At 45.8% G+C, this 18,597-nt stretch overlaps 1 protein-coding gene and 1 long non-coding RNA gene across 5 annotated transcripts in view; one reads left to right on the top strand and one right to left on the bottom strand.

Moving 5' to 3' along the window:
- The window catches only part of LOC116239159 (phospholipid-transporting ATPase FetA-like), a 74,899-nt gene extending 57,909 nt beyond the window's left edge, over positions 1-16,990 (bottom strand). Inside the window, exons 1-2 of one of the 4 annotated variants that reach the window (XM_090132690.1) lie at positions 16,675-16,990; positions 616-694 (exon numbers count right to left, since the gene is read on the bottom strand). In XM_090132690.1, coding sequence (XP_089988816.1) covers positions 616-658 — 43 coding nt within the window. In that variant the 5' untranslated portion in view covers positions 659-694; positions 16,675-16,990. Of the gene's footprint in view, positions 1-615; positions 695-6,038; positions 6,479-6,499; positions 6,799-16,674 lie in introns of those variants that run through there. The other 3 variants (XM_090132691.1, XM_090132689.1, XM_031609195.2) reach the window with 3 other exon arrangements.
- On the top strand, positions 13,686-16,754 carry LOC149913138 (uncharacterized). Its single transcript, XR_016462330.1, has 3 exons — positions 13,686-13,877; positions 14,006-14,096; positions 16,657-16,754. It is a non-coding gene; the product is annotated as an uncharacterized LOC149913138 (long non-coding RNA).
- Positions 16,991-18,597: the final 1,607 nt, after the last annotated feature.

Below are 18,597 nucleotides of genomic sequence, written 5' to 3' on the forward strand. Positions count from 1 at the left end.
CCCCAGTGTGTGGGGTGTTCCCTGCAGAAGAGCCTCATCTGAATCACAGAATCATAGAAAGGTTGGAAAGACCACCAAGATCATCCAGTCCAACCATCAACCCGCACCTCTGGCCACTCTAAATCATGCCTCTCAGTGCAGTATCTCCACAGCTCTTGATCGAGGATGGTGAGTCTACCAGCTCCTGGTGCCCTGGGTGGACAGAGGCTCACAGACCAATTTATTCTGCCTTCCAAAGCCAGGAAGGAAGAAGGCCTGGAGCTGGCAGAGTCTCCCCTGGGATCCACCACCTCCTCCTGTGGGACTATCAGAGCAGCAAACCGCACAGCCACTGCTCCTCTGCCCCTCCCCAAGAGACCTAGGTGGAAAGAACATCACAATCCAGACCTCCCCAGGCCATCACAGCCTGCTAACTTTGCAGCTTGTTCTCATGCCGATCTCCTCCTGCTCACTGGCACACAGCACTTCCCCAGGGCAGTATAAAATGCAGGAAGAGCAAACAGACCGGCGTCCTCCTCCACCTGCACTGCAGCTGTAAGCCACGCTCCCAGGCGCACTCATACGTGTGCTGGATTTACATTCCTTACCTAAAAGGCATTGCCAGACCTCACTCACCTTTCAGTTTCTTCTTTCCAAATTTTAATCCGAACAGAGACATCCCAAAACTTTATTTTAGTCCAACTCCATGGAATTTCTGTAAGACAAAAGAGAAGGTAATTCACAGCGGTTTCTTCCCCACAGCATGGCACAACGTGAGACACACACCACATTCTGGCGCATTTTAAAGGCAAAACCATCTCAGGTCTGTGGGCTGCACTTCCTCAGAGTGAACTGCTTTACCTCGGGGATTTTGGTCTCTTTAAAAGGAATGGGTCTGAAAAAAACATTCCTGCTACTTTGGTTCTATGTGAAAGGGAGAAGTCCCCTCCCAAGGCTTGTGCTTTAGGTGCAGAGAAACAGGGCATCTACCCCGAGCAAGATCAACCTCCCTGAAGAGCAGTCTATTGGTAATTAAACTTCTGGTGTTCTGTTCACTGGGAGGACTTTAAAGGTCCTTTGGTGCTGGACACCAGCATGGGAAAAGCCAGCAGAGCCCAGCATGCCTGAAGCAACAGGAATGCCATGTCACTGCTTAACAGGACAGCAGAGCCAAGGTGAGACGTGAAGGGGGAATCGTGATTTATCTGAAACAAGTTTTCTAGGAGGCAGAAACAAGTATTTGCACTGTGACACTGATCATATTTCATGCAGGAAAAATAAAAGTTCCGGATAGAGAACACTAACAAAAGCAAGCAGGATAACTTGCAGACATACATACTGTACCAACAGAAAGAAAACATACTGAATTTAATTCTCTTATTTAAAATCCTATCCTAGCAGTGCCAGAGTAGGGCTGTCTAAGGAAACAAGCGTAGCAGATAACCTATGCTGGAAACAAACACTTTGAAACACAGCCCGTACCACTGCCCCAGAGCACTGCTGATATCCCTGGGCTGTGCCTGGTGCGGACATAACCTTCGCATCTTTTTCTTAAAATGGAGTTAAACCTTAAGAAAAACTCTGCACTTATCGCATCTGCTTTTCTGTGTGGATGTTCTATTCTATGCTTTCTGTGTAGATAAATCCATCCAATGACTCTGTGGCTGGGACTTTGGGCATCGTGGATGACTGGAAGATGCCCCTGCCCATGGCAGGGGGTTGGAACTGGATGCTCTTTACGATCCCTTTCAATCCAAACCACTCTGGGATTCTCTTTCCCAGATGTGAAAACATAGCTATTTTTAGCAGCCTGAGATATGCCTTCTTATCCCTAGCTGACCTTACTTTGTCATTTGCAACATATTTTTCCATCGTGTTTCAGGACGATTAGTATCATCCCTTACCAAAACTTGCTTGCTAGCACTGAGAGCTCCCTATAGGCTGGTGCGAAGATGAGGCTTGCTCCCCACGCATCCAGAAGTGAAGAAACTGGCTTTCCTGGAGCTCCAGGATCTGCAGACCCTATAGTTAGCACTGTGCCCATGAGCATTTGGTACAGGTACACCGCTGAACTCGCACCTTGCTGTATTTGCCAAATATCTGCAACTCCAAAACCTCTCCCAGCTGTGCACTCCAATGACAAGGGATAAATTTTCAACACGGGGAAAGAAAAGAATGGTTATGGACATGGAGAAGCAAGGATGAGAAAGAGGCTCTATGCCTTCTTTCAGCAGTAGTAACATGAAACAGCCAATGGAGCTCAGATCCACATCTCATCAACAAACGTGAAAATTTTTCCAGCTCTGAACATGGGTTTTGTTAATGACTGTGATTGTTAGATCACCAGTACCAGATATGACCTCAGTGTGGCAACAAGACGGCAACAATACATTAACTTGGCAGGCACAGCACCTTTACTTCCTTTGGTTTCTTGGCACAGTTGATGAGGACTGCATTCCTTGCACATCTTTTCCCAGCAGCAAATTTAAGTTACCACTGTGAGCATCTTGATTCAGCACAAATAATGCTGCATGCTCTCTGCTCCCACAGCGCACTGCCTTTTAGGGTAGATGTCGGTGATGATTTTGCTGTGTCCATTCACACCAAATCCACTTTCCACGTGTTATTTCTATCACACAGATTTATCACAGCAGCTTACTTAAGTGCAGGAATTATGAACCCAAGCTGACCCGAACCTCTCTGCAAAATTCAGTTCCTGGCTTGACCTAACCACAATGCTGCCTGAGAACGTGTCAGTCTTCAATGGGCACACATGTAATACTACTGAGGGCTTGACACACCCCTGTTGCGTAAAGGTGTACCCTTTATTTTCATTCTATTACAAATACCTCCATTTTCTTGTTTGTTATTGACTCACACATCTAATCCTCACACTCCTTTACTTAGCAAACCACACAGCATGCTAGCAGCCCGTTTTATGCCAGCACACTTCCATTCTTGTGGGTGTCAGTCCCAGAGGTCATTGGCTGCAAGCATGAAAACAAACCTAAGCAAATGGTGGTGGAGTAATCCCTTGTGGTGGTGCTCCAGATCCTGCTCTGGTTGGTGCTGGTTGTCATGGCCTGTACAGCAAGATGGCATCTCCTGGCTGATCCTCACTCTGCCTGCCCTCCATCCCAGCTCTTTTCCTGGGCTCCCACTGCAGCCTGCAGGTCTTCTCACGGGCACGCTACATCTCAGATATCACCTTCATTCACATCCCAGTTCAGTTTTCTTTATGCCTCCATTTTTTACTTTTTTTTCAAAATTGAGATTCAGTTTCCTTTCTACACGTTGCAACTAAAGGCTCTTCATTCCCTTATCACTCATGTGCACTGCTTTGGTCTTAATTTCCCCTTGTGCTTTCTGGAAAAAGTGATGTCTCTCATATGTTTCATTTTTATATAGCGCAAAACACTTCTCAAATTCTGGCAAACCACTTTCACAACCTCCTATTCCTGAATTAACTGAAAACCCATAAAATATATGAAAAGTTTCGGTAGTCAGAAGACAGACAATTTCTGGCTTGCCTTTGTTTCCCCTGGCACCAGCTGTTTCCAGATGCAAAGTGAAGCACTGCTTAGATCTCCTGAAGCTGCCTCCCCTGTGTCAGCACTGGCTGGCTTTTCCAATGTTCCATCTTCTCAATGGTTTTGTTTCCTTTCTGCTTACTCCAGATACCCCTCGCTGCTCCATGATGCACCGGGGATAGAGAGGTCTTTAATCACACAGGTCCAGCTCCTTTGCCTAGCAGGACACAGCTCTCTTCCCTGTGTCTCCACAGCCTATAGCATAAAAGTCATTTTAAACTCCAATTCCCACTTCCCGATTTAAGGGGATTCATGAGCTATGAATATACATTATTCCTTTTCACTACAGAAAGCTTTTGTACCTGTAGCACTCCAGAAACTGTCTAGATGAAATGCCACCACGAGGGGTAGAAAACTCAGGAACAACACAGCACAGCAGTGATGAATGGAGAGCAGATGTTCCAGATGGAAAACATGGCTGCTTTCTTGGCCCCATTTCTCTGGGCGTAGCTTCACAATACATCACACTCAATGATAAATATGAGCTAAGAAATACTCAGTGCTTCTGCTCCCATCACCTTGCTCCTGTGAAATGATCCACACTAAATAGAATCATTTTTGGAAGGGTTATTTCAATCCAGATCATGGGGCATCGTTGAGTACAGACTGAAATTCCTGTGCAAACACTGGTCTTAGCAGCTCTGAGGTGGCAGCAAATTATGCTCTAATATTAGAAATGAGCACCCAGAGTCCAAGGAAAACAGGCAGGAAAATAAGATTTCTCCAGCCACCATATTCAGTGTGGTACTTATAAACTCTGAATAACTGAAATAGCTCTGCCAGGTAAAGATTCAGAATCCATGCCATGCTTTCATTCACCAACTTTCTGAGTCAGATCAAGTTTTAAAAGTTATTTTTGTTTCTGTATTTAGTTTATGTAAGAACCACAACTATCCATATCTTACTTTTTTTTTCTCCTCTTGTGCTGAAATATCAAACAGTCAACTAAATACCCAACAGCTCAACAGATGAGAAAACACATCCTAAGCACAGCGCAGCACAATGAGGTTCAAGACTGTCCATGCTGTAGTCTTGGTGAAGCAGTGCTGTCAAGCACCATGAGGTGAAGCAAATCAAAGCCCCAGATTTTGAATGCATATCAACATAAGCTGGGAAAATTCAGAGGGTTTAAAATACACGAGGTTCCTCAATCTCTCTGCTTTTTCCATCCCCAAGTTGCACTTCTGCTAAGGGATGTATGATGTCAAACACTGAACCAGCAGTCACATTTGCTCCTAGGTATCACAGAGTGGGATATCACAGTGGTGCAACTCTTTCTAATGCTCTAGGAAGAGCAGCACAAAGGCCTGGCATGCTTGGCATGGACTGACCTTGTAAGGTGCCAGGTAAAGTTATGTTTGTAAAGGGCCTCCTTCAAAGGTCTGCTGTGTTAACTCTTTCAGACAAACTACTCAAATTCTGGATCCTTAGAGTATAATGCCTTTTCTTCCTCCTATCTAAAGCAAATAGTAATGTTTCAGCCAGAATTGGTTAGCACTAATCATCTTTAAAACTGATAAGTGTCAGCATGTACCTTTTTTCACCTCTCCTTACACCCCTTTTGTTTTGAACACCTCAGAAACAAAGCAGGCAGCAGCGTGTCCTGCATCCCCCAGGTGGGGCAACACCAAAAGCGGGTTGCAAACTTGGCAGCTGAAACGTTTGTTTTCACTCTCAGAATCAGGCTCCTTTGGGGCTGGAATGGGGCAACTCTGAATTCATCGAGGAATAAATTGAAGAAACTAAACGTGGTCACTCTGACTATCAGGCTTTGCAAAAGAAGCGGTGGCTCAGATTTAAATCTATTCATTCACTACACGACTTTGACAGCCACCCTGAGAACTCCCCAGCGTGTTAAACACCTGAAGGTGTAACTGGGATGGGATGAGCCTCAAAACCAGCTGGACACGCAGAAACCCAGGAAACTGCACAGCGCCAAGCGCTGCTCCCCCCTCCCTTCCAACACACCAGCGCAATTAGCTGTAATTGCCGGGAAACAGCCTGTTATCTGCCACGTCTCAAAGCCACGATCCAATATCCTCCATCTGTCTTCATTAAAGCACCCCTCAGCGCTGACACCGGGAAGGCGGCCGAAAGGGGCGTGCGCTCCGCGGGGCGGCCGCGCTCGGGTTACGGCGCGCAGCGGTGCGGTGCGGTGCGGTGCGGTGCGGTGCGGTGCGGTGCGGTGCGATGCGATGCGGTGCGATGCGATGCGATGCGCACCCCCGCGCCGTCGAACAATAACACACCGCGGTGGCCGCTCCGCGCGCTCCGCCCTATCGGGTCTCTCGCGAAGGAGGGGGCTGGGAGGTAGGATGGCGGGGGGGTTGAAATATATAAATAAATAAGCTTTACAAAGTTGTTCGGGGTTTGGAAAAGCGCAAGTTTTCCGCCCCCCCCCCCGGCCCCGGCCCCCGCGAAATGTTGATCGAGGAGAGAAGCTTGGCGAAGGGAAACGTTCGATCTTACCCTGGAAGGTTCCTAAAAGTCACAGCAACAGAGCTGCTGCCCTCCATAGCACTCCTCTGGTCTCGTTTACTCGCAGCTCGATCCCCTCCCAGGATCAGCAGCTTCAGCGGTGGCATTCATCCAAGGAAGCAGAGCCACGCGGGCATCGTGTGCTCCTCTCCCACCCCGAACGATCGATCCGGCGTGGCCCTGCTCTGCCATACAACGTCCCGGTAACTACTACACTTACTCCAACTTCCCTGCTTCTTACTTCAGTCACTAGGCTTGGCTTCTCGCCAAATCCTTCCTCTTTTTTTTTTTTTTTTTTTTTTTTTTTTTTTTTTTTTAATTCTGTTTCCTGTAGATAGAGAGTAGCGGCTCCCTTAAAAAATTAAACACCCGGCACGAAGAGCTGCAAAAGACCCCAGTTGAGTGGAGCACCCCGAGTGACTCTGCAGGAGACAGCTGATCTCCTCACCTACCTCCTGCCGATGCGGAAGCGTTCAAAGCAAGAGGGTGAAAGCGTCCAGCATATCAAATTGCCTTAAAAAAGGATGAACCTGGTAAGGGATCCATCTCCCAGCAGCTGCCACCCCGCGCTGTACTGCTGAAATCAGTCAGGATTCCCCAAACCCAGAGAAGCTCTCCTACAAGTTGATCCCAAGGCTCCACCTTGCACACTTTCGGACAGTCGCGAGCAGCAAAAAACTCTGCAGAGAAAAACCTCATCAAGTGGAATTGCATAATTGCAACCACAGAGCTTCCTCCAGCCTGTCAGAGGATCGCTCAGCTGCCAAGACGTCAGGGGTTGCTCATCCCTGCAGTGTGACCTCCCCTTGGCTGCCCAGACACCCATGTGGCCTCATTGCCTTCTGGAACACTCCTTACTGAAAGCTCCAAGCACCCCAAGGAACCTCCCAACCTTCCCTTGTCTCCTCATCAATTGATTTCTTTCCCCAAGTTATGGGACCATATAGGCAGTGACCTCCCATATGCCAGAACCTACCAGGTTCACTGAAAGACTAAAACTGGGCCAACTACAGCAATAATTCACCTTCCTGGGGACTGCAATTATTCAACGATCACTGCGTTCTTTCTGCCTAGGATGTGTCAACAGTAACATCAGCCAAATGTATTTCTCTCACTGCTTTTTTTCTCTTCATCTGCAGTGGTTTCCCACTGGGTTTACATAAATACTGCTAGAATGAATTTCAAATCTACACATAAATACTTGAATGCATTAATCAGCTGATTAATTGTAGTAACTTGAGAGACAAAGTCTTTGCAAAGAGTATTTTCTGGAAAATGAAGTTGTCTGAAGTCCTATCAAGAAAAAAAAAAGCCATGGAAGGCCCTGGATGCTGCAGTGGCAGAGTCCCTGTGGTCACAAAGGGATCAGTGCAGAGTGGCAATGAACAGGGCCCCATAACACCAAAGGCAGTTTCTGAAGGAAGAGTAATAAGAGCCTGTACCCCTTTACTTTGATTCCAGGGGTGTTCTTCCAAGCTACACCTGTTTCAGACAATGTTAGCTAATGATTCCACTACTTCTACTTGCTTTGCTGCCATCTTTGTACTTGCATCACTTCAACATTAGCCACAGTCATTTCTTCCTGGAGCAGAGTTCATCTCCTCCCTTTGAGATGAGAGTGGACTCAAGCACAGAATCAGCTGGCCTTGAGACTTGTTTATACTTCAAGATGGCTAAAAATCAGATAGGTTGTTTTGTTCTTGATTTTTGACTGAACAAATATTGGTAGTGTCTTTTTCCCTGCGCTATACCTTCCCCATGCACTTCAGTCAACCTGCACATTTAAGTTCAGCACAGCATTCAGAAGAGCAGCAGTCACTTAATATACCAAATCATCTCTGAGATCTCTTGTTGTTTTATGCTTTTGGCCCTTGGGAAACAGCTTCCCAATGATCACACCATTTCCTTCCTCCTTTACAGATTTCTAAACACATCACGGAGAGATGCTTTCTGTATATAGGAACAAACAGCTACATCCAAACCGTGGTTCTTCACCTTCGGTTTCTCCACTTTCCCAACTGTCCACCAGTTGCAGAGGGCAGGATGGATGCCATTAAGATCTTATCCTACCACTGCAGTTAGGAGAATGACTTCCAGACACAGCCTGTGCTGGATTTCAACTACACTCAAGATGCAATGACACTGCCTCCTTCTGGACCACATCCTCTGTCCCTCTAAACAGCAGTGCTGAGAGACAGCAGATGATCCTCTCTGGAGGACACGGAACCCAGTCTTGCCTGGTGACTTATTGGGGCTCTCAGTGGTTTAAATAACCAGAGAGCATAACCTGTGTAGAGAAAAACAAGAGGAAAATACATCCTGGAGCATCCCATAGAGCAGACAAAATATTAGCCCTAGTGAAAGTCCTCCCTGTGCAACTGCTGTATTTAAGACTTCTTTCAACATGTATGCTTTCACACCTATCCTATACAGTTCAGAATAGGCACCAATGAGCTTTGCTTTCTGCTATTGTTCTCTAACTCCATGTCATGCCCAAATTGCAAGGTTTGAAGCTTGACTTGCTGCACAATGGCTGGTACTTCTCATTACAGAGCCAGTGCATACCCCAGACCCCAAACCATTGTGGTCTTCTCCCATGCCCTATGCTTTTCTCGCCCCAGCTTTCCTCCCTGCTTCTGTAGGCTCCAACAAAGAGAGGGATAAGGAGCAAGCCTCACTTTGGAACCCACAGACACATCTGCTGTGGTCAAGAGTATCTATAAAAGCTGCAAGGGACCATATGGATATCTTGTCCCACTGGCAGACTTTCCATCTCCTGTTCTTCATGTCCTTTTGCTAGTTACCTGGAGAAAAGAGGCTAAACTCCCATTGATGCACAACTCATCTCCTGAAATTAGAAATTCCACATAACCCTACTGGAAGGGATGCTCTGGATTCCCTCCCCCACGCACAGCTCCGTGGGTGCAATCTGAAGCCTGGTGCACAGCTTCAGCACTGCAAAGTCATACCACAGTAATCCCATACCTCACTGCTTATTCCAACAGGTGGGAGCTGACACAGTGCTGTAAGATAGATGCTGAATGAAAATGGTCAGAATATAGTTTCAGTGGGCATGTGCAGAATAACATGACTCATACTGGTCAGGATTCTGTGGAATGCCACTTACCTGCAGAAGGAAAGGAAGGGTTTGTGGCTCGAAATTCCCTTTCCATCAGACCATCCTGTCCCAGTGCTATGACTTTTTAACAAACAACGATCCTCTGGGGAAAGTCATGAGAAATCCACAGCCATGCAGCCTCTTGCCCTCAAAAGGAAAGCAGCAAGCAGCTCTGCTAACTGTGGGTCTCCTCTTCCCGGCACCAGCACCAGCTAATGTGATACCTTCTGACATTTTAAAGCAGCAATTAAATTAGTCCCTGTCTTTATGCCCCTTCACAGCCCATAGGACACAGAGCAGAGGTGAAAAACTTTCAGTCAAATGGTGTTCATATGGGTTCAGCTGCTCAGATTACACAGAGGAGGAGATAATTTTTCCATTCAATTCTGCAGGGAATGAGGCCCAAGAACACCCAGTCCCTGAGTTTTCCAGTTCCCACCAGATTTGGTAACTTGTGCTTATGAACTCCATCAGTTTCATTGTCCGAGTAGGGAAGGAGCAACCTGAAGGATGAAAATCCTGCAGGTACCTGAAATGGCTGCTAGGTGATTTGAAAGAAGAGCAGGACATAACCTGTCATAGGGTTATGTTCTTGTACCATAAATCTATGCCTCTTCACTTGCTGGTGGCACAGCTGGTGGGGAGAGCACAGGGATCAACCAGTGGCAGCCCAGATATGCCCACACTGCTTTTAGCACATGGTTCCTAATCACCTATGGTGGACTCTCAGGGGGATTCTTGGGAGGGCTTGTTAAAGGCTAACCATGCCTGCATGAATAGAAAGTCTATGGCTAAAGATAAGGCAGGAGCCCAGCCTGTGAAAGGCTCAGATCAGAGAGCCCTTTGTAGCACAGATCTTACACAAGATCTCTTGTTGTTGTTTGCAAGAAAGTGGCTGCCACAGACACATATACTGTATCTGGTGGCACTTCAAAAAGCACCATGTGTGCTGCTCAGACACATCACCAAACCAGCTCACACCACTGAGGAACTGGGGTGCCCCCAGTGGAACCCTCTGCTCAAACACACTGATGACATCCAACCCATTTGGGTCCATCAGAAAGCCTAAGTGCTGTACAGTCTTCACTCTGGTGTGCACTCATGGGAGAAACAGCACTTTTAGTATGATGGTACATGACCCTAAGGGCCATGTAATGGCTATAGGCAATGTTTAGTCTCACTAGTCATCTAGAGACACTCTGGCCTTGTGCTCTTTCTGTGAGAGCTCCCATCAGGCATGAAGGCAGTGGGAGATCTCCGTATCTTCAGGGGCAGATAATTTATGAATTCCCTACAGCATCACCTACGGAGCTGGGAATTATTTGCCTAACTCCTTGTGATTTACTTTATGTATTGTTCTGACAATTAGCCTTCGCGTCAGAAGCTCAGGTGTTGCTCTGAGAGTTTTCCTTTAAATGTCATGTCACATCCACTATGCTCATAAAGACTTTAGCCATAATTCTAAATTAAACACACCATGTGTACGTACATCAGCACTGCCTCTTTTCCAAGTTATAGTCACATCTATCCTGCCAAGAAAAACTCTGAGGCAACCTGCTGCCATCCGTGACATTCTCCACAGTACTTTGTATTATCATTCTATGGCTATACTGAGCACTGACAAATGAATAAGGAAAACTCAACCTTGTGGCAAAGGAGCACGGTCAGGATGGAGTCCAGGGAAAAAAGGAAAAGAGAAAAAAAAACAAAAAGCCACCTTAATGAGGCATGGGGAGCCTGATGCATCAGGAAGAGAGAAATTGGTTCCCTTCTGAACAATCAGATTTTAGCTAATTACCCAAAGATCTGGAACAGCTGCTCTAATGCACCCTGACATAAATGTGCACAAACCCACTGATTTCCCCGGAGATTTCCCCAAAGAAACTACATGGCATTTTCACCAGCAGTTTGCCCTTCCAGCACAGAATGCCCTCTGCAGCAAAGCAGCAGCGCAGGGCTCTACCAGCACCGACATGGTGCAGGTGTGCCAGGGCCGGGCACTGGCAGTCTTTGCTTCTATTCACGTCGAGCTGTTCTTTCCCTTGCTCTCCAGGTGTTTAACAGAAACGCATGTTCCTCTGCACTCAAATGGCTGAGAACAAAGAGCCGCATTATTCTCACCTCTGTGCTTAAGCGGTGAATTCCCATTAACTTGAATGGAAGTCGTGCACAGAAATCCCTCTGCAGCCATACAAAAAAAAAAGAGGAGTCATCAGGAGGCAGAGTGAAGGAGGTGGGCACTCTCTTCCCCCAGAATACTGCAGCAATTTAAGAAAACCTAGATAGGGATGATATAATCAGTGAGAAAATCAGGGATTGGGTGCATGCCCACGGGTGCTGGGGGTACAGCTCCAACTTGAGGTTAACCACAGCCACGTCACCTGTTGGGGTGAGATGCAGCGTTGCAGGAGGCCCTCTGGTATGAAGATCCTCCTATTTCAAAGGGGATGAAGTAGTTGGACTCAATGAGCCTTATGGGTCCCTTCCAACTCAGGATATTCTGTGATTCCATATAGAAAGGGAGGCAGGTATTCAACTTAACCCCCTGTTCACTGTGTTAGGATTTTTGACACCATGTTTTGTTTTCACTGCTTACAGAATAAAAGCCCCACCAGAGGAGGAGGCATCTGCTTCTGACAGCAATCAGTGTCTGTGTGTCTGCTGAAGGCAACGATGTGCAGCCTGAAGACAGGAATATGCTGGAGAAACCACACAACAGAAAACTAAATCAGACTCTGAGAGGCAAGAAGGAATGAAGTCAGGTATCAGCAGTGCTGTGTGGTACCGAGTGCCTCATCCGGGGAAATAAAAATTAAGTTAACTTTAACTTCCTTGCAGCACTGAACTGTGGTAGGCAGCAAAGTGCTGCTCATGCAGGACGTGGCACATCCTGAGCCCATGGCCCTGTTGATGCCCACGGAGCACAGTGACTACACTGCCTAGCATCTAGTTCCACAGCTGCATGGTGTGGGTGCAGAATAAATGTCTTCTAAAGACAGTTGATACCTGGATAAATTCCCTGGCACAAAGCAAAATGCTAGAAAACACGTATAATCCCCTGGGATCTCTGGATCTCTGCAATGATGATGTAGTCAGAGCAGAATGAAGGCCCTGTGTAGGGAAGTGAAAGTTAGTTATAATTCTATTAGAAAAAGTAAGGTTGGATTAGCTTTGGGGGCAAAAGTGGTAGAGAAGTGCAAGATAGCACAAAGGTCAGAGTGTTTCTTTGGATATCATCCACTAACCAAGGAACGTCTGCACAGGGAGGGGTGGCCATGACCTTTTTCCAGTGGTCAGGCTGCTGTTGGCTTTAGGAGGAAAAGGAGGATAAAATCCAAAGGGGTCCAGCTAAAGCGGTGTTGAAAATAATGTTTTGGATCGTATCTGAGAAACCAGTCACACTGCTCCAGGAAAAAACCTATATCTATGTATATATATATCTGAAGTATAGTAAAACAACATATATAGTATACTATGTATATAGTTGCAAAAATAAGCACGTGTCAACCTGCCCAGCCCTCCTGCAGCCCAGCTTTTCAGCTAAGACCAACCAGAAGGTGAAGTGGTGACAATCCAGAGAATGATGGTTTATTGCAAGCATCCAGAATCAAACATAGTTCTGTCCAGCAGATGTAGCTGGAAAACCTCTCTGATATGTGGTTAAGTAGTAAGTAGCACATCTATACCTTGAGACCCCCAAAAGACACTTGGGACATGAGGCAGTCACATACAGAAACACATACAGACTAAAGTGTATATTGGTTCATTAATCAACATCCAGAATGGTACTGCAGGACTGACTCCAGTTATACAATAAACATCATTTCTAAGGTTTCAAAGCCTGAAGAAGTGACACGATGCCTCTTCTGCTTAGAACAGCTCTAGGACAGACCCAAGGTTCAAAGACGGGAAAGGAGGCACAAAATAGTATTTTAGGGTTTGTTGGATCTATGTGGTGTCATTGAGCCTTTTGTAGCTAGTTGCTGCTGCATTTTAGAGTCTACAGGCTGTCTCCAGGATTTACCATGAATTGACGGTGGGAAGATTTGAATGAACAATTTCTTCCACCTTACAAGTGTCCAATAATTTTGACCAGGTTTGTCCATTTTTGGTTCCTGATTCCAGTCTTCTGTTTGTTAACAAAACAAGAAGAGGCCTCCCTGCTGCCTCTTACAAACATCTGAAGGAACAGACACAATGGAAGAATGAAGTGGAATGGAATGGAATTGAGTGGAATGGAATGGAACAGGAGAAGAGAGGGGAGGAGAGAGAGGGGGAGAAGGGAAGGGAAGGGAAGGGAAGGGAAGGGAAGGGAAGGGAAGGGAAGGGAAGGGAAGGGAAGGGAAGGGAAGGGAAGGGAAGGGAAGGGAAGGGAAGGGAAGGGAAGGGAAGGGAAGGGGGAAGGGAGGAGAGGAGGGGAGAGGAGGGGAGAGGAGAGGAGAGGAGAGGAGAGGAGAGGAGAGGAGAGGAGAGGAGAGGAGAGGAGAGGAGAGGAGAGGAGAGGAGAGGAGAGGAGAGGAGAGGAGAGGAGAGGAACCTAATAAGTCCAACTTTCTAACCACTTCAGGTTGAACCAAAGAGAGCTGTGAAGACAAGGAAGCAAAAGGCTTCATATGTGTAGGGACCTAATAGAATGAAGTGAAACAGCCCTAGAGAGATATGTAAATTGTACTGAAAAGCTCAAGAAGCCAGTGTGTTGGAAGTGCTTACAGGTCTGTGTCTTGTTCATAAGGAACATGCCTTACACCCCAACCTAGTGCAAAAACTAGAGCCCTTGGGGCAAAAAAAGGGGGGTGGGGTGGGGAGGGAAACCTGAGTCATAGACCTTTGAGTCCACAAGGACACTGCACCAAGGACAGAGGGGTCTGGAAGAGAAGAGAAGGGGAGAGATCCTGGTCACAGTGCAACACAGTGATGTGCTGCAACCAACCGTAAGTTAAGCAAAATCATTGTTCTCTCACACCTGTATTCATATTTTTCATAGTGCTGTAAAGCCAACAGTACAGATTTAAGATGGAAAAGTAAAATAAACCTTATCTGTCTGAGAAGTGAAATAGCAGGTGGGTAAAGGCTTGGCAACAGTCCTGATAACAGCAGTATAAGCTGCACACAATTCTTGCCAAAGAGCTGGGAAAAGGGAAGGTCTGCTTAATGTTAAACCAGTGGTTAATCCCAGGTGGCCTCTAAAACTACAACCCACAGTAGCTACAAGGGCAATAAATTCAGGATCCCAAACAGTGGAACAGGAAGGAAGCCATGGATGAAAGCATAACACTTAACAACCAATAGAGGTGGGCAAGGAGCTGCACAGACCCCTGGGCTGAGTCAGGGAGAGCAAAAAAAAATAGCCAAGGACTGTGAAAAGGAGCCTTGTTCACATACAGGTGGAGTTATTGGCCTTGTCCATGGGGCATGTGCCCAACAATGACCTTGGATTCAACACAGTATTGTACAGCCCCAGCCCAAACATCTCATACTGTTGTTCATCATGTGAGGGAAACCAAGAACTGTGATCTACTTTCTTTTCCTCCTTTCAATGGTTCCTCCTTGCGGTACAGATTTGGAAACACTGATATACTACATAATTCAACTTTTGAAGTGGGAAAACCGGTTTTTAAAACATATTTATATTTAAATGTATCCAGTGGCTGTGGACAGTAGAGCAGAACTCACCTCTTTGAGCTTTCCAGCCTCATCACGAGGCCACTCATGTGACTTTTCTCCATCGTCATTATATCACCCTACACGTATACAAGAATCAAATCCTCCTCCTGTCATCGGTGCTGAGCACATGCATCATAACGGGACTTAGGCTGGACATACAGTTGTAAGAGGTTGGACAAGTTCTGTGTGCTAAGCACTGTCACACAGGGTATGGAAGGTGTGACACAGTGTGACATGGAAGGTGTGACTGCCTTTCCAAAGCAGACAAACAACTGCTTAGTTCTGGGGACCTGTCTATCTGACAGTGATTAACCATTCCCAGTGATGCTGGAAGCAGTTTTCCAGCCTGACTTGACGAGAGTTATACTCCCAGCTCAACTTTGATGTCAGCAAATTACTGTGTTTCACTGTTCCCTTTCTTTCAGTTATCATTATTATTTCTGTTTTGCGTAAGCCTGGAATAGCGACTTTCAGTTCTGCTAAGATGTATGTAGGTCATGAATATGTTAACGACTAGAGCCAAAGCTAAAGTGCAGTAAGTCATACATTTCACTAAACAGAGATCCACAGGGAGTTTTTACTGCTGGGAAAACGGAGGCATTCGCTTCAAAGGAAGCAAACAGATCCTCATGTAATGTGAATTTCAGGTTATTTTGCTCTGGTTGTTTGCAGCTGAGTAATGCAGAAAGTGCCTCTATCACTGATCATATGGCCTTAACCTTTCCTTTAAATGTTATTTCTGAAATACTTTATCATCTGCAAAAATACAGGTTAAGGTCAGTGCAGCAAGTTAACTTCAGCATAAAAACTGCCCTTTTCTTGTAAGAAATTCATGCTGGTTTCTGTGGGACTTTTGCTGGTGTCAGCAATACCTAAAAACTGTCATGTCTCCATGATCAGAGAGAAGAGCACTGCTGTGTTGTGAAAATCCTTCTTCAGTACAGGGCTGTGTAGTCATACTGCTGTGTTAAGGTTTGAAGTATTACCAGATACCAGGGAAGGATATAAGATAGCCTATAGCAGAGAAGCAAGGATTCTGGGGGAGAAGTGGTCATTTTTATCTGTAATTCAGAAGATACTTAGGGTGTGTTTCATCTAACCAGACCTCCACATTCATAACGTCTTTGGCTGCCCATAAGTTGGCTTCTTAGTCTCTTTCAAAGGCAGTGAGACCACAGAAAGATAGAATCATTAAGGCTGGAAAAGACCACTGAGATCATCCAGCCCAACCCCTGCCCACCCCCACCATGCCCACTGACCACATCCCTCAGTGCCACATCTACACAGTTCTTGGACACCCCCAGGAGTGGTCACCTCACCACGTCCCTGGGCAGCCAGTTTCATTTATCACTGAATATACCACAGGCCAGAAATCAGCACTCATTAAATGGTTCATTGGCCACTTTGAGCTCTAGAGGCAGTTACGATGCAAAACCTTTTCTGATGGAGGCAAGACTTTCCCATATTTCATGCCTGCATTGTTACATTAAAATGCAGTTGCCAGCAGCACTGGTGAAGAAAGCACTGAGCATGTTTTAGACCCAAAGCCAGCAGAATGAATGGGCGTTTTCTCACCAACTTTGGTTTACTGAAACCTCGCTTCGGTGGTCCCAACTCCCTCTATCTTTGGGTGTTGCTGATGGAATAAAGCTGGTGCTACATAAAAAAAACCTAGACAAAGAGCCATTCTCCTCAACCAACCCTCGGAGATGCAGCACGATCTAATATGCAAAAGAAAAAAAGGAAAAAAACAAAAAAAACAACAAAAAAAACCAGCAAAAATAACTGAAACCTGGGCTCTTCTGCAAGGTTCTACTTTTCTTCCAGGAGAAGAAATTGACCTACCTGGCTGTTCTTTGCTGTCTTCTCTATCTGAAGCTGTTTGTCAAGGCAAGCAGAAGGATTATGCTCAGCACCATGCAGGGATCTGCAGCCTCTGTTCAGATCCCTATGGGATAACTCAGCAGAGCATGCCAGGCTGCTCCCCAGCAGGGCTGCAGAACTCCCTGGGGAACGCTATGCTTTCCAGGTAAACCTGCCCAGGGACAGAAGTCACAGGATGTCTCGGTGTGCTTCACGTCCTCAGCAACGGCTGCAGGAAAAAAGGCAAAGTTCCCCAAGCTGTGGGTGGAACATGGCACGGCGTTGCACTGAGTAAATAAAAGCAATTGATCCTTGGACTCAGGTGCGACATCGGGCATTAGGAGGGTTGATACCATGGGCAGGACTCTGTATTTCATCTGGGAAATGCAACCTGAAGCACCTTTTTGAAGCAAAAGCGGTAGCCAGGGCTGTAAAAAAGACATTGCACTCAACTGTCTGCAGTCAGGAGACTTAACTTCCTCAGACAGCACACAGATGGAGACCCTCAAAGGCAAAAGATATTCTTTCTCAAAAACATCTCACTGTCTCCCATAAGGACATACAGTCTTTAGCATGAAAGCAGTTAATTTAGTACCCTCATTAACCTAAATTAGAGGTAAGAGTAATAGTTCTGAGGTAGGGAATGACAGAGCCAATCTAAAAAATCACCTTGCAGAGTGTAATGTGAACATGTAAGACTAAAAATAGGTAAATATCTAAATGGCATTTATCAAGCCACACCGGCACTGCAGACTGTCCTGCAGTTTCTTACAGTGCAAATTGCCAGTTCTAGCCCATGAACCACAGCTTGCTCCTGTAGGGCTCTTTTGTCACCTGCTTCAAGGTTTGGTGATGTCTGGCTAAAAATAAAATAAATAATCACGAAAAGCAGAAGAGTTATGTACACAGAGATGATTTTAAAGAAGCAAAATTAATTTTTGACATGCTTTCAACATGCCAAATCACTGATGTGGAAGGCTTTCTAAAAGGTACTTCATGTCTCCTTAACTGTAAAGTCTGTTCTTTAGTGTTGGTTTATTCACAGCTAATGCAAAGAGTCTTACCAGAACCTCTATTCTCTGTAGCTTTTGTCAAATTAAATTCCTTATTTAGTTTTCATTGTAAACATAGCAGTGAGAGCTACTGCTTTATGCAAAGTTCTCCCAGTAGATAATGGGCCATGGTTACATCCAGTAGGATCACACAAGCACTGGAAGGACAGCAAACTGAGCAAACAGTGAAAGGAGGCTCAAATCCATTCTCATGTCTGTGTCAGATTCTGGATGAGTCACTTTATGCTGCTTTCCTTCTCTTTTCTTGTTTTCTGTTGCTCCCTCAATTGATCAGGCAGGAGGCATTGAGGACCACGAGGCATTTAGGAACACATGGGTAACATCTCAGCACATGAGAACTGCTAGCATGTAATGCAGGCACAGTTATCCCAAAGTCCTGGTAAATGCCACTGTTGAAAAAGTGGAATTTTGACCCTCTCTGGAGGGGGTAGAAGTGAATAATCTTTCTTCTGCTCACTTTCATTTTCTAGAATTGGTACGTGACATTATTTTTAAACCAGAAAACTGTCTTCTAAAGGGAAAAAGAGATGCCACAACACTGCAGGATTCAGGTTTGGTATTGATAGCAACATGCCGTCCTCCACTGCCAGCATTTTGCCACCCAGTGTTGCAGCTCTGAGTCAGCACGTGGGTAGGGAGCCTTTTACGGGCATTCAGGGTTGGTCTTGGAGGATACTCAAAATTACAGTCCCTTCCTGTCTGTGCCGTTTGGGTCACTAAAGTAAAAATAATTTCAAAATAACAATGGCTAATAACTTAGAGCAAAAAGTACAGCTTGAGACGAAAGCTATTAGTGCATGAGAACTCCCTTTGTTTGGAGATAAAAAGCGGC

The sequence above is a fragment of the Phasianus colchicus genome, chromosome Z (assembly GCF_987193195.1).
Source record: "Phasianus colchicus chromosome Z, bPhaCol1.hap1.1, whole genome shotgun sequence".
NCBI classification, from domain to species: domain Eukaryota; kingdom Metazoa; phylum Chordata; class Aves; order Galliformes; family Phasianidae; genus Phasianus; species Phasianus colchicus.